This window comes from Neurospora hispaniola (genome assembly GCF_033458365.1).
Source record: "Neurospora hispaniola strain FGSC 10403 chromosome Unknown B0T23scaffold_3, whole genome shotgun sequence".
In the NCBI taxonomy this organism is placed as follows: Eukaryota; Fungi; Ascomycota; class Sordariomycetes; order Sordariales; family Sordariaceae; genus Neurospora; species Neurospora hispaniola.
The window spans coordinates 43,063-58,460 of NW_026944408.1; the positions used below are offsets into that span (position 1 = coordinate 43,063).

Here is a 15,398-nt window from a genome sequence, read left to right on the forward strand (position 1 = left end):
GAAGTCCCCGTCGGTACTGAATATATTTGTAAATTAGAGACTTTGGACGAAAGGTCGATAGATGATTTAATAATAGAAGGTTATAAAAAATTAATTATTCTATAAAATATTATTACTTATTTATTTAACCCTAACCGCTAAATATAATTTAAAAAAGTTAAAGATTATATAAAGAGGGTCCTATTCGCCGAATACTAAATAATTTAAAGATAGGTATACTTTCGTAGTACTATCCTCATCGATCCTACTAATATAGAACTTTACCTTTTATTCCTCTACTATATTTATAATTCGCTATTAGCCGGATACCTGGACCGTAAAAAAACCTATTTATTATTATTACAATCCTTCTTTTAACTAGGGATATATACTACTATTAAATTATATTATAAAGTGTATTTGGTATATATTAAGTCTAAGCTATTATAATATACCCCCTATAATTTTTTAAAACCGTTAATAGTATTATTCGTACTATAAAAGAATATTTTTATTGATTATATTATTCTGCTAACTCTATACTTACACTGCGAATAAGAATTTAAATATATTATAATTATTATTAACCATTTAATTAAAATAAGGTACTATATCCCTACTATTAGCCTAATAATAAAAAAATTAGTAAAGCGTTTTATTAAAAAAGTTTATAGTATTTATAGTTTACTAGATTCTATTATTTCCGATTGTAATATTTAATTTATTTTATAATTCTAAAAAGTTTTATTATTATAATTAAAAGTTATTTTTAAACCCTCCTCCGCTTTCTACTCTATTACTAATAATTAAATTAAACGTATTAATATAGAAATAGAAAAATATTTACGTCTTTATATTAATTAGGTTTAGAATAATTAAGTAAATTAGTTATTAATCGCGGAATTTATTAATAATAATCTAGTATCTAAAACTACTAATATTTCTCCTTTCTTCGCTAATTATAGATTTTACCCCTATATAGGCATTAAACCGGTAAAATTATACCCGCTAGAAATATTAATAATATAATAAATAGAATACTTCAAAATTAATAAATTGGCCGATTATTTTAAAAAAGTCTTAAACTTTATTATTAATTAAACCTATTAAGTATAATAGCGTTACGAAAATAATATAAATATTCAATAATCGAACGCCTTAAAATATAAGGTAGGAGATAAAGTCCTTCTTAATACTAAGAATTTCAATATTAACCGCCCCTATATTAAATTTATACCTTTCTTTAAAAACCTTTTTAAAATCCTTAAAATAAATAGCTATTAAATAACGTTTAAATTTCTAATTAATATAAAGTATAACCTAATATTCTATATTAATAAAGTTAGACTATAGGATAAAGAGGGTCTCCTAGGATAAATAAATTCGGAGGAATAGAATATTTATATTAACTATAGCCGGACTATAAGGAGGACCGACAATAGGGAGGATTCTATCGAATACGAATTTAAAAGAATAAATAAATATTAAAAGAACGATAAGGGCCGTTGGGAATATTTTATAGTCTAGGCACCCCCGCACACACTATTATAGCAACTACGTACTAATATATTTATAGCCCCTAATATAGTACGGGCCTTCTATAATGGATACCCGGAAGTATTATATTTACCGGCTTGGGCGGCGGCGGAGAAAAAGCGGAAGGAGAAGGAGAAGGAGGTAGAATAAGAGGTTTTAGCTCCGCGGCGGAGGTTATAACGATAATTACTAACGGTAGTAAAGATTTTTTAAGAGCGGACCGTTTGTTTAATAGGGATTTTTATTATTTTATATAATATTAATTAATTATATAATTTCTTTTAATCTAGGGAAGTATTATAGGGTTAACTTATATACTTTATATTTAGTGTTAGTATATAGTAATTTCTAAGATTGCCGTACGCTATTATTACCGCCGGCAAGCCGACTATTACCGGCAGCTAATTAGTTAGAACGCTACCCGCCGCGGGTCTATCAAACCCGCCGGCGGTTACCTTCATAAAGCCAACCTTCTAGGTACTCGGCTGCACTTCTCTTCCTTTCTCCTTCGTACAATTACGTATAATCACATCTACTACCTACCCTTTACCTATAATAGTAGAGGCATTAGGGCCTTAGCTCATTGTTCATTAAGGAGTAGATCTATTATACTAGTTGGACGGGACCCTAGGAATATAATAAATAGAAAAGGGATATAAGGAGGAGATCCCGACCGAAAAGAGAGAGGAAGGCAGGCACTCTAAATTAGATTAAATAATACCTATCTTTAAGAATAGACTAAAAAGTCCCGCTCCTATACTATAAAATTATTGTTGAACGCCCTCGCGATAGTAAGTTTAATAACCCCTCTAACGAAAGAACTAACTCCTAAACCTATTTAACTAACTTAGGACTAATAAAGAGAATCTTATCCTTCTCGTTAATCTTTAGTAGTAATTAATAAATTGTAACTTTATTACTCTATCTCAATTCCTAAGGACGAAAGCCATATTCAACTCCAAATCTGCTCCTCGCTATATTTAGGTATAGTAGGGTGCTTTTCGTGTTGGTGTGGTTTTTGCTCCATTTTAATATAAATATTAAATACTAGAATAGAACCTATCCTTTAAATACAAAGTATATTGATATTTATTTAGTAAAAAATATTAAAATATAATAATTAAATTACTTTAAAGTATTTTTACTTTATAATAAAAATAATAGGAAACTTTAATCCCTCTCCATAGGTATCTAGATACATTAGAAACGCTCCAACAATTTTCAGCGACGGTGCGGGGTAACTAGAGAGGTTGCAGATGCTCTTAAACCGATGACGTCTGCGCAACTCTTCCCGCTTCCAATATTGAGAGGCAACTTCAATAGCCCCCGCGACATGTGACTCGTTTGGAACCAGTCCGCAGCTTCCAAACTGTTCAGGTGGTCGTCCCGGAAACACGAACATTGCGCAAAACCTGGAAATCGCTGGTCGCACCGACTCGAACTCGATTGCACTGGAAGAAATGGGCTGAATACCACATCTCACCGTGTGGGTGTGTCGCGCCTATTACCCTTCGCCTCTCCGTCACTGCGTCATCCTCTTACTCGACATCCATCACACGTTTTTTCGCTTCCTCATCTATCCTAGTATCATCCAACTACCTTATCTAGCTATCGGCGATACCCTGCTACCTACCGATCAATTGAAGCATTCCACTTTGCTTCTGCCGTCGCATCTCGCTTTCCCGTCTCTGAGAACATTGCATCATGACGAAGCGCATCCTGCTGCTCTGCTTTATTCACGGCTTCAAAGTCTGCTTCTCCTATTCATTCCCAATCATCTTGTGACAGCAGCCCACAGTTTCGCTAACCCATCCCGCAACAGGGAGACGACGACACCTTTCGCGATTTCCCAAAGCACCTCAAAGATACTGTCACGAGCAACCTCGTCGACCACCATGTGGCGTCCGTCGTCTATCCCAAGTACGAGACCAAAGGAGAGCTGGCCCAGACCACCGAAGCTTTCCTAGAATGGTACGCAAACAAGCACACAAAACAGGCGCTGTGGTATCAGCAACTGACGGTCAATAGGCTGAAGGAGCGGGTGATGGAACTTCGAAAGGAACATCTGCAAGCACCATGGCCTCCCACCGACCGAAATGTCGGCGTGATTCTAATTGCACATTCGATGGGGTATGTCCGCGACTTGTCCCTTTCCGTACTTCTGCGGTACCTTACTAACCCCCTACAGCGGTTTTGTTGCAAGTGACACCCTCTTTCGCATTCTCGACGAACGCCGCCGCAACGCCGACTCCGAAAACCCGGCCGGTCCCATTTTCCCCATGATACAAGGCATCCTCGCCTTCGACACTCCCTACAATGGTCTAGCACGGTCCATGTTCGTCTACGGCGCTTTCTCGAACTACCAAAAGGTTTCCAATGTCTTCAACGTCATGACGGCGCTCACTGCTGCCGCCCCAGCTACACTTGCGAGTCTCGCCTCGAAGCGCACAGCTGTGGCCGCTACCAAGGCCGTTTCCCGCAGCATATCGGTTCCCCGGCGATCGCACCCAGCGCTCAAGGCGTGGCAGCTGATTGCTGTGCGTACAGGGACGGTGGGTGTCATTGCTGCCGGTGGTGTGGCGGCCTTTATGCACAGAAAACAGATCCTCGAGGGCATGCGCACGGTCAAGAACCTGAAGAAGGAGGATGTGGTCCAGGGATATCAGCAAAGCGTCGATGCGCTCGGTCAGGGGCTGGCATACATCAACCGTGGCAATGTCGGACAGTCCTTCGCATGGCTGTCTGATCACTTTACCTTTGTCGGGGCGTTATTAAAGCAAAACGAGCTGAATCGACGGCTGGAAAGACTAGCTGCTGTGAAGGGAGTTGGGATCAAGGACATTTATGCGTCTCTTGGAGAAAATGGGTACTGGAGTGGTGGTTACTTTGTACCCGAGAGGACATTCTGTGCCATACCCGGCGAGGGACAGCCGTGCAATGGGCTCTTCAGCAGGCATGTCATTCCCGAGGCCAAGGATGAGATTGAAGCACATGTCAACCTCTTCAAGCCGGAGAAAAACAGGGGCTACGAAAGAATGACTAACGAAGCTGCCCAACTGGTTGTCAACTGGTTCAAGGACGAGACTGACATCTGGGACGACCCCAAATTCGCCGAGCCGGTCGAGCCCGAGACTGCCGAGACAGAGGAGATTGCCAAAGCGATCGATGAAGCAGACCAAGAAGCGAAGACTGCGGAGGAGAAGGTCAAGGAGGCCGAGAAGAAGATGGGCGAAGAAGTCAACGAGGGCGACTCTGACGACGATGGCGTTCCCGACGAGTCACCTATCGACATTGCCGCTGCCGCTTCGCTTGTGCCCTTGCCTGACGACCTTGAAGACGCGGAGGATGACAACGGCACTGCCGACACCGACAAGAAAAAAGCCATCAGCGAGCAGAAACAGGCCTACATGCGACACTTGTTTGGTGTCGCCCAGCAGACAGGAACCAACATCCGTTCCTATCTTCCATCCAAGCTCCCCGAGATGCCAGAGTGGGAGATGCCCAAAGTTTCCATGCCCAGCGTTAGTATGCCGAGCATGCCTGGCATACCAAACATACCGAGCATCGGAAAGTACAGTCTTTGGGGTTCCAAGAAGTCAGAGACGTCCCAGTCGTCGGAGACAGAGGTCCAACCGGACACTAGCACCGACAAGACTGATGCCGCGGATGCGAAGTCTGTGATTGAGACACCAGACACTGCGACTCATAAGATCTTGTCATCCAAGGCGGAGACGGCCGATGCTCCTGGGAGTGCCTAATGGGAGATATCAAGAAACGTGTTGGTAATGGTACCTAGGACATTGCCATCAATGGTGGGTAGGATTCTACGGTAGGTATGCAGATGTCCTTGCCCCGGTTTGGGATCTCGCTTGGGACTGATGATATGATGCCCCAGTCGATAATTCATGCTTGCCTGTTGCGGCTTCGTCCTGCTGGGCTGGCGCATGCTGGTACGGTTGTCATTTGTTTTCACGAACACGATTCGCCTTTCTCTGCATCCCTTTTTTCTCTGCTCTTGATGTTCCCCATGCAGGGAAACCCAGCTCACCTCTCACCGTCCTCGACTAAGCCCGATGTTCCGGGTCTCACTTGCGGTATTTCTTTGTCGCACAGATACGCTTCATACATATTGGTGTCGCAGTGATTGGTGTTGAGTTTGCTTAGTGTACCTTCGCGCTCGGCGTCTTATTCCGAAATAGGAAGTTGGCGATGCTTTCATGGCGGGGAAGACCTCAAGGGGAAACTGGCTGCGGGGTGTAACTGATTGTCAACGATCTAACCCGCGAGGGCGCATGCCACGATGATACTTGACACCGATAAAGTGATGCAGATCATTGGGAAACAGAAAAAGGAAGTTCGTTTCTCTCCACACTTTCCATCCCACGATCCCCTGAGATTGCCGCGTGCATATGTGATGGAACAGATGGAGAGATGCGTGGCCTTATCGCGGTTATCTACTGGTCGACTAGCTGGCCAATCCCAAATAGGCACTTATACATCACCCCCGGATGCGACAGAACTGTGGATGTTTCGGGGTTGTACTGCATCAGCAATGGCTGAGTTGTTATAGCAAGTTAATGGGCATCGTACTGGGCATTGGACGGTCGGAGCGGGTTTGCATATCGAGAGTCTATCTGAGGAGCGAATCAGGGGTCTTGGTCCCTCCCATGTTTTCGCTATTTGCGTTTCACGCTAGATACCGAAAGTGAAGGTCGAAAGAGATGTGCATTGATGGATCCAATCCTAATGGTTGGCGGTTCGTGCCTGATTTCGTGTTACCCTAGATGTGCATATCGTGCAGGTGGACGAAGTGCAACGTATCCGGGAGGGTTGCAGGACGTTGCTTGTTGACTTTGATGAACAGGGGAACCATGCTGGGAGTTATAAGGACTCGGCGATCTGCTGTCGATGCTTCCGTGATCTTCATCTTCCACTCACGCCTCTCTATCCGACACCCAGGAATACCGAGGAGATCTTTGACAAGATGAAGTCCTTCATTGTTGCTTCCCTGTTGGCGGCCGCCTCGTCGGTTCTTGCGGCTCCAGCTCCTATGCCCACCCCTGTACGTTTATCCTCCCCGCTCATTCCCGCCAGAGGAGCTTTGAGACTGACCATCACAGCCCGGTATTCCCACTGCCGCCAACGCCAAGACCCAGCTCGCCAGCTTGACCGTTAAGCCCTACGTTGACGACGGCAAGTACAAGCGTGATCTGTTCCCCACCTGGATTACCATCTCTGGTACTTGCAACACCCGGTATGTTCCGAGCATCTCCACGTTTTGTGTCACCCCCTTCGTATCACATCCACTAACACACCTGCCAGCGAGTACGTCCTCAAGCGTGACGGCACCAACGTCGTTACCAACTCCGCTTGCTCGGCTACCAGCGGTACCTGGGCCTCTCCCTACGACGGTGGTGTCTGGACCGCCGCCTCTGACGTCGATATCGACCACATGGTCCCTCTCAAGAACGCCTGGGTATCCGGTGCCAACGCCTGGACCACCAGCAAGCGCCAGCAGTTTGCCAACGACATCAACTCGCCCCAGCTGTGGGCTGTCACCGACAACGTCAACCAGGCCAAGTCTGACAAGAGCCCCGACGCTTGGAAGCCCCCTCTTACCAGCTTCTACTGCACTTATGCTAAGGCCTGGGTGCAGGTCAAGTATACCTGGGCTTTGACCATCACCAGCGCCGAAAAGTCTGCTCTAAATAGCATGTTGAATACTTGCTAGGATAAGGGGAACGGGGGAGGCAACGGGAGTGATCAGGGGAAAGGGAAGCAGAAGAGTGGTGCTGGGATGATGGCGGTTCCGTGGTGGATGGGGACATGGATTGCACTGGCATGGTTATTGTCAGCCCTGTAATGTCTTGCGAGCTGGAAAGGACAAGCAAAGCTTGCGGTGATCCGAAATACTACAGTCAAGTCCGATGCTGCGTACCTCTAGTTTATTTGTTAACTCGGTACACCGTGTAGGTAGAGACCTCTAGGTACGTTTGGTATTGTACACTAGACGAAATCTATCCCGAATAGTCCTAAAGCTTTGAGGATAAGTTAAAAGGGCCGAGTACGAATTGTAAAGACATTGACCGGAATTAATGACATATTGATTATCGAAAATGGCGTTTGCAGGTAATATCATGCGTTAGTCAGTTATGAAAACGCATAGGAAAGTTGAAATGAGGTCTTGGACTAACAAACGAACCAGTACTGGACTGTATAATACCGACCTACCCATTCTACAACTCGTGCGTCTGAACCTGGAGCATCTGGTAGCACGTCGATTCTCTTAAGATGCTTTTCATGTTCATATTCTCACTGCTCAGTGGGATGGCCGCACTTGCAGGTCCAAAGAGGGGACATCAGGGTTGCTAGTTTGCCAGTGACGACTTGATAGACGGACAGGTATTCTCACGTGGTGTTGATATGTGCATGTATAACTCTAATATGTACAACGAAAATTGGCTCGCAGCATGTGCCAATACCTCTAGGTCTGCCTATACCTTGTCTTCTCATCCGATGTAGACTAACTGACATTCCACTTGCAGATCATTGGCGTCCAATGTTCAACCTCTTAGACATTAGCAGTCGAGCCACCATACGAGTGGATCTGTTTTCACGCATTGTGTTAGCAAGCCTGCTCCTCCAAACACATAGACCATGTTTCCCAAGCAAAGAAATAAAACTAGTACTCACAGTCTGATCCGAGCACCCAGCCGGCGTCTGATACAAGTACGCGCCCGTGTTGATGAAGACCTCCTGTCCCGTGCACACCAACCAAGCGGCTTCATTCTGCCTCTTGATATCCGCCACTGACCACGTCAGGGTATCACCCTGGAACTTGAACGTGCCGTAGGCGTTCTTCGTCGTGCTAAACCAGGTCTTGAGCTTCCTCTGTGTCTTATCGGTAGGGTTCTCAACGTTGAGGTAAAGCTGAGCAGGCTTGGTGTTGAACACAAGTTGGCCGTCGATGATGTTGAATTGGCCTGCGGTGGTGTGGTCTTCGAGGAGGGCGGTCTGGTTGGAGGAACCAGCCGAAGAGGCGCCACCTTGAAGGTACTTGTGGAAGTTGGGAGCGGCGACGGCACGGATCCAGTACCAGCCTGATTCCAGGACGGTCGGGTTCGGATTGGAAGGAACAGTTGTGGCGGAGGGGGCGCCAGTGGAAGATTCAAGGGTCGTTGAGCTGACGGAAGTCGGGACGGTCGACTCGGAGGTTTTGAGAGTGGTGGCTATAGGAGCGGAGCTCGAAGAGGACGTGGTCGTTGAGCGAATGGAGGCTGGGGCGCTCGAGGATTTGAGAGTGGTGGTCACAGGAGCGGCACTAGAAGAGAAGGTGGAAGTGGTGAGTGGGACGGCCTTGAGGATCGCGCTTCCAGAGAATGAGCCCTCAGCAGGCTGGTACGTACGTGCTAGATCCTGGGATGCACTGGGAGTAGTAATCGTTGATCTTGCTGCAAGTGTAGCCGGAGACGCAACTAGTCGCACCGGCCCAGCCTACGCCGCCGCATTGGGACCAGGCGCCGCCTTCGCCTTGGGCGGTTCCAGTAGGGGCTGGCTTTTGTGAGCTGCGACGGGTGCAACCAGCGGAGGCGACAGCCGCGAGAACGGGGATGAATGCTAGCACGCGCATTGTGGGTAGAGGTATTGACGAGAGAAGGATTGTCGTTGGGACAAGACTGGTGATCAAAGGCTTGGTGCTTCGGTCATGTTTATATCTCTACCCTACTTACCTTGAACACCCCGACGGCAAGGCCAAGGAATTGACGGCCCGTTGCGTACACTTCATCTTAGTTCTGGTCATTCTAGAAGGAGTAGCGAGTTCGGGATGTTACGCCGTGTTAGACAAGCAGGGCCAAGCGGGAGGTGGAAACTCGGTTCGCGAAATAAGATCACAAGGTGAAACCGGGTAGCGTTGCAATGGCGCGCGATGAAGGACCGTTGGTTCGGAACTGGGCTTCCGGGGTTGCCTCATTTGGACCACAACCTCGGCACTCCGTCCCGAGCTGGACATAGCTTGTCTTGAAGACTCGGAGCTGGGAAAATCGAGGGATGTTGAATGGGAAGAACAAATATATCTGTAGATTCGGGCTTGCAGGATGGCGATCATCGTCGAAGCCTTGCTTCATAAAGTAGTGTTGCATTGACAGATCGGGCTCCCCTTTCCACGCCGCCTTGGTGCCGATGAAACTTTGCCAACTTCAACTCCCAAAGGCGACATTCAAGATGTGGCCAAACCTTGACCACAATACACATGACGGTATCCCAATGTTGGTATCTCCCCGCAGCAGCGCAGACCTCGGCATTAACAACTCTGAGCTCGCATATAAGAGCATCATGTCCTGTGGCGAGTCTGGTAAGTAGACTCTAATAGAAAAACTATTCCGCATCCTGACTTGATCAAGGAATACATAGCGCGCGAGCGGGGCCTAAACATGTATAGTTGCTTGTGATAGGATGCCAGTCTCCGGTTGGTGAACATGAAGGGTTGGGGTTTAGGGGCTGAGCGAAACAACAGTTACGATTGGTAGCGACCAATGGGAGAGTGATGTTGAAAGAGGCCGCCTTGGGCAGATTGGCTGACAGCAAGGCAGAGACAAGTCGTCCCGTCAGCTTTGATGTGGGTTGGGACAAAGAATTGCCCATAAGCTGACGGATCCCGTCGATCTTCGCTGGTGGCTTATCTTCTTCTCTTGCCATGCTTCAATTTTGCAACTTTGCAACATTGGTGATTGACGCTCATGTCCATCGATTGACTTCGATTGACCGACTGAAAGCTTGCACGAGAAGCGAACCTTCAGAATGACGGCGCAAAACAAGATGCAAAACCCGAATCCTCGATCATACTCCCAATCTGATCCCTCTCGGACTCAAGGCGAAGTGCATGAGCTTGAATCCCCTCCGCCCAGCTACGAGGCAGCAGTCCTCGGCACGAACGACAGGAGCCAAGGGAGACAGATACAAAGCCACAACGTGAATGAGCCCACGGGTGAAGTTCACTTCTTGAACCAGCAAGAAAGGCTCCGAGAGCAACCAGAACAACAGCAACAACAGCGAGAATTGCAAAGACAACAGCGAGACCTCCAACGACAACAGCTCGCACAACAACTTGAACAACAGCGACAACAGCGGGAACAGCAACGACAACAGCTCGAGCAACAACTAGAACAACAGCGACAACAGCGGGAACTGCAACGACAACTACAGCAGCAGCAGCAGCAGCAGCCTTATCCCATCCAAGAGTATTCCTCTTCCAACCATGATTATCAACCAGATGCAAAGCACCCTAATACCAGCCAGCAGGACGGCTACGACGTCGAAGCGCAACAGCCAACAGTAGCCAGCAGCTCGGTGATCCGTACGCCCAGTTCAGGTCAGGTACAGACGGACCCGAGGGACAGAAGAGGGCATGGGCGTGGAGGATGCCAACATGAGAACGGGAAACAGCGGTCGGGAAAATGTTGCGTGGCCTGCTTTGGTGGGTGTCTGGCGGGGTGTGCGGCCTGTTGTTATTGTTGTGTTGTGATGTAGGGAATGGGAGGCGTGAAGCAAAGTAGGCTGGGCTAGGACGGGAGGAAAGGAGATGGCGTTGACATCGGAATGGTGACATCCCCTGACTAAAAGGAAAGGGGCGGGGGTGGGCAACGCCGCGCTGGGTCGTGAATGGAGTTGAAAGAAGCGAGAAAGATGGATATGAAGGGTGTATACTGTGGCATTGATGGTGGAGATGTCAATTGATGAAAGACCGGCCCAGGACCACTCCATCTATGGCCACATCGCCTCGTACATAAACAACCAGTCTTCCCAGAACTGTTCGTACTTCCCCATCAACCAACTCCTCCCATCTCCCTCGCCTCCTATCCTCCATGGCCTTGTATATAGTCCCTCCGCCTGGAGATGCCTCTTGAGGGCAACGTTCATGCTAAACGAACTCGGACTAACACCAAGGAAAAAGTCACTCTGCAACAGGACGATAAAGTCGACCACTGCCTGCTGATCCCACGTCAGCTTCTCCAGTGCCGCGAGGTCTTCTTTGTAGTCCCCCAACAGCAGGTCTTTGGTTGTAACTCGCATCCCATGAAGCACGGTTGCGTCCCTGAAGAACTTGTGCGCCTCCGTTTCGTTGCCTGTGGCTAGGTAGCCGGCTTTCATGTCGTATCCCATCTGCTGACTCCTCGCGAGGTAAGCCTTGCTCTGGTTCGCATAGTCGGGCCAAAAGTCTAACGCATCGTTTTCCGTGCGGAGGTGATAGGCGACGAATCGACCCGAGTGGGAGTCGGCGTCAAACTGGCGTGCATGCTGCCGCATGTGTGCTACGACTTTGTTCCCCAGCGCAAGAATGTCAGGCCGGAACCGCAACAGACCGCCAAAGGTGGAAGCGAACTCGGGGCCGTCACGGAAGACGGGCCATTCGAACTGGACCCCCAGGTCAACCGGAAGATACGCGGGTGTTCAGGGCTGGGAGGGTGTGCGAGGTTGAACTCGGCGGCAGTGGAGCGCAGGTGGTTCGCAAAGGCGGAAGCGAACAAGCCAGTGTGTTTATTGTGATCCCTCCTATCACAGCCTCCTCTTCTCCCTAGATTCTTGGGTGTGATCTCTTCGGTCTTGAACGGGGCGGGGGCATTGGGGACGTCGGAGGCAGTATCGTAGATGGTGATTTGCGGGCAAGACGCCTGAAGGCTTTGGCGGAAGTGCGATTCGTCGAAGAAGTAGGTGAAGGGCTGGGAGTTCTCGGCTGTCATGTCGGATAGGTCTTTTTCGGATCGGACGCGAATTCGTGGCATAACGAGACCGGTTGCGCCGGCGTCAATGGCATAGCGTAGGCAAGTCAGCATGTAGTTGCGGATATTGCCGATGCCGCCGGAGTTGTTGTCACAAACGAAGACCAGGCCGGGGGTCCAGCTGGTCTCGCTGCAGACTCTCTCGAGCGGCCAGCCAACGAAGGGGGCATCGGGAAGGGAGAGATCGAGATGGCGTTGGAGAAGGGGACCTCGTGTTATGTCGATGTTTAGCTGGGGAAGTCGACACAGCCAGACGGTGACGAGACTGGTGATGGCCATGAGGGCGAGGACGCCGCGTGAACGTGCCATGCTGAGGACCATGTTGGGGTGCTATGGTTCGACGACTGGCCCTAGAATGACTGACATTGGCAAAACGGGACTGTCGAGCTGTTGTTGGAACGGGGTCGATCACGACTGGACCGTTGTGCGCGTCGGTACGCCGGAGTACACTACCTCAGGTGGCCGGCAAGTGGACTCGGGCAAGCCGAAGATCATTTCGGACATGACGGAGGCGCAGCTCCGCTTGTACTGTGTATCATGTTGGGACTCGTAATCAGGCGATGCCCTTACTCGTAAGCTGTATCGCATCTCGGCTTGACTGAGAACGAAAAAGAAGGTCGGGATCTTGCTTTCCGGTTAGGATTCAGCGTCAGGCATCAAGTGGGATCGATTTGTTGGACGAAAAAGTTTCATCTTTCGTGGGATGGCAGACTTCCAGTTTACACACGTGTACTGGTAGTTGACTTCAGTTCATCCGTCGTTCAGTTCAAATGAGTAGTAACAACGAAGTGCGGTTGCTAAGCCACATCCCCTGCAGTGCCAGGAGTACGTGTTGCAGGTAAGCCACAAATGGCCTAGACAGGAGCCACTCACGCGGGGTAGCTGTGGAGATGTGGAAGCTTGGCAAACCGGCTTGTCCCACAGCTCCACTAAAAAGTTCAAAAATTTGGAAGTGGAATTTGAGGGACCGAGTTCGGTTCAGTTCAGTTGACATTGGATTGGGAAGTCCCCCCTCCCGTCGTATCTGATACTGTAGCGGCTGCCGAGTTCCATCTGTCAACAACGAACACGCAACAGTGCTGTCTGCCTCTTGCCGCCGTAGCCAATCCTGCAAACAACCCTTCATCATACATTGTACCGACATCACACACACCACACAACATGTCCAAGAGAGCCGCCGAAGACGAGAGCCTCGCTGCTCCCCTCAAGGGCGGCGACCGCCCCGAGGCCATGGATGTCGATAAGGACCACGACATGGGCGAGTTCGAGGATGACTTTGAGGACGAGTTCGAGAGTGAAGACGAGATCATCGAGGCCGGTGTTGATGGCCGCCCAGATGCCGAGAGAGAGGCTGAGGAGGGTACGACCACCAACGGTTATCCTCTCGTGACTACATTGTACTGACCCTAGTCGCAACAAACAGGCGCCATGGACGTCGATGGCGGCCCCGAGACCTTCATGGTTGGCCGTCAACAGCTCGAGGCCGGCCAGACCCTCACTCCCGATACCACGACATACAAGATGCTTCACAGCTTGAGCACTCCCTGGCCCTGCCTTTCCTTCGACATCATCCGCGACGGCCTCGGCGAGAACCGCAATGTCTACCCTGCCACCATGTACACCGTCGCCGGTACCCAGGCCGATGGCGCCCAGGCCAACGACAACTCTCTTCTCGTCATGAAGTTCAGTGGCCTCAGCAAGATGCAGGGCGAGGATGGCGAGGACTCGGACGACGAGGACTCGGATGATGAGGACACCGACCCCATTCTCGAGCACAAGAGCATCCCCCTCAACACCACTACCAACAGGATACGCTCCCACCAGTCTCCTGCCCAGGACCCCTCGAGGCCCCCCACCACCCTAACCGCCACTATGACCGAGTCCTCCCAGGTGCTCATCCACGACATCACCCCCCATCTCGCCTCCTTCGATACCCCCGGCATGATTGTCACTCCCCAACAGAACAAGCCCGTCTGCACCATCCGCGCCCACAAGACAGAGGGTTACGGTGTTGACTGGTCGCCCCTCCACCCCGCCGGCAAGCTGCTTACCGGTGACAACAACGGTCTGATCTATGTCACCACTCGCACTGATGGCGGCGGTTTCGTCACTGACACTCGTCCCTTCCGCGGCCACACCGGCAGTGTCGAGGAGATCCAGTGGAGTCCTTCCGAGGCCAACGTCTTCGCCTCTGCCTCCAGCGATGGTACCGTCCGTGTCTGGGATGTCCGCAGCAAGAGCCGCTCGCCCGCTCTCACCATGAAGATCAGCAACTACGACGTCAACGTCATGTCATGGTGCCGCCAGACCAGCCACCTGCTTGCTACCGGTGCCGACGATGGTGAGTGGGCTGTTTGGGATCTCCGTCAATGGAGCAGCAACCCTTCGGCCAAGCCCGCGCCTCTGGCAAACTTTAACTTCCACCACGAGCAAATCACCAGCATTGAGTGGCACCCTACAGACGACAGTATCGTGGCCGTTGCTGCTGGCGACAACACCGTCACTCTCTGGGATCTGGCTGTTGAGCTGGATGACGAGGAGAGCAGAGATACCGCCGGTGTCTCGGACGTCCCTCCCCAGCTCCTGTTCGTCCACTACCAGAACATGGTCAAGGAGCTTCACTGGCACCCTCAAATACCCGGCGCCCTTGTTGCCACCGGCGAGCAGTTCAGCGTCTTCCGTACCATCAGCGTATAAACAACAGCAGAATAGGATATCAAATTTGGGAAACAATATAAAGGTGTTCAGGATCGGAATCGGTTGGCTTGTGCGGGAGGTCTAGACCAACAATGTATCAAAAGTTACTTGTCCATCTGCTTATCGAGATACCCATTGACCAGCAACCAAGTTGCCAACTCCACGGAATCTGACAACTCCGCGGATTCCACACACCTTCCGTGCTCTACTGTGTTGCACCAGCCGACCACAAAGTTTTACCACCATTGACGCCCCTATCCGTCGTATCCGATGGTTGCCATCAACACCAAAGTTAGGTTGATATCGGAACCGGCCTAAATCTCCGGTGATGAGCAAGCCTCCAGTCGACTCCACCTCCTATGACGTGTGTCTTACGCATTACCACAGACCGGGTACAGCAACTGTCGG

General features: G+C 49.7%; 7 protein-coding genes across 7 annotated transcripts; 4 read left to right on the forward strand and 3 right to left on the reverse strand.

The window, feature by feature from the left end:
- Nucleotides 1-3,068: 3,068 nt before the first annotated feature.
- B0T23DRAFT_101694 (uncharacterized protein) lies at nt 3,069-5,544 on the forward strand. Its single transcript, XM_062831703.1, has 4 exons — nt 3,069-3,264; nt 3,338-3,486; nt 3,544-3,645; nt 3,704-5,544. The coding sequence occupies exons 1-4, from the start codon at nt 3,220-3,222 to the stop codon at nt 5,271-5,273; spliced, it is 1,866 nt and encodes a 621-aa protein (XP_062693533.1). The 5' UTR covers nt 3,069-3,219; the 3' UTR covers nt 5,274-5,544.
- A 720-nt stretch (nt 5,545-6,264) lies between these two features.
- Nucleotides 6,265-7,372, forward strand: B0T23DRAFT_101675 (uncharacterized protein). Its single transcript, XM_062831702.1, has 3 exons — nt 6,265-6,577; nt 6,636-6,769; nt 6,838-7,372. The coding sequence occupies exons 1-3, from the start codon at nt 6,500-6,502 to the stop codon at nt 7,244-7,246; spliced, it is 621 nt and encodes a 206-aa protein (XP_062693534.1). The 5' UTR covers nt 6,265-6,499; the 3' UTR covers nt 7,247-7,372.
- A 714-nt stretch (nt 7,373-8,086) lies between these two features.
- On the reverse strand, nt 8,087-9,145 carry B0T23DRAFT_313909 (uncharacterized protein; the record flags this gene model as incomplete). Its single annotated transcript, XM_062834770.1, has 3 exons — nt 8,087-8,122; nt 8,209-8,910; nt 9,014-9,145. 3 exons carry the CDS (start codon nt 9,143-9,145, stop codon nt 8,087-8,089), a joined length of 870 nt encoding a protein of 289 aa, XP_062693535.1.
- Nucleotides 9,146-9,404: 259 nt separating this feature from the next.
- On the reverse strand, nt 9,405-9,656 carry B0T23DRAFT_314762 (uncharacterized protein; the record flags this gene model as incomplete). Its single annotated transcript, XM_062834826.1, has 1 exon — nt 9,405-9,656. The coding sequence occupies one exon, from the start codon at nt 9,654-9,656 to the stop codon at nt 9,405-9,407; it is 252 nt and encodes an 83-aa protein (XP_062693536.1).
- Nucleotides 9,657-10,314: 658 nt separating this feature from the next.
- On the forward strand, nt 10,315-11,069 carry B0T23DRAFT_394284 (uncharacterized protein; the record flags this gene model as incomplete). The annotated part of the gene is made up of 2 exons (XM_062838119.1): nt 10,315-10,990; nt 11,044-11,069. The coding sequence occupies 2 exons, from the start codon at nt 10,315-10,317 to the stop codon at nt 11,067-11,069; spliced, it is 702 nt and encodes a 233-aa protein (XP_062693537.1).
- On the reverse strand, nt 10,868-12,614 carry B0T23DRAFT_439375 (uncharacterized protein; the record flags this gene model as incomplete). Its single annotated transcript, XM_062840684.1, has 2 exons — nt 10,868-11,831; nt 11,930-12,614. The coding sequence occupies 2 exons, from the start codon at nt 12,612-12,614 to the stop codon at nt 11,278-11,280; spliced, it is 1,239 nt and encodes a 412-aa protein (XP_062693538.1). The 3' UTR covers nt 10,868-11,277.
- A 420-nt stretch (nt 12,615-13,034) lies between these two features.
- B0T23DRAFT_101770 (WD40-repeat-containing domain protein) lies at nt 13,035-15,170 on the forward strand. The gene is made up of 2 exons (XM_062831704.1): nt 13,035-13,653; nt 13,717-15,170. Exons 1-2 carry the CDS (start codon nt 13,455-13,457, stop codon nt 14,988-14,990), a joined length of 1,473 nt encoding a protein of 490 aa, XP_062693539.1. The 5' UTR covers nt 13,035-13,454; the 3' UTR covers nt 14,991-15,170.
- Nucleotides 15,171-15,398: the final 228 nt, after the last annotated feature.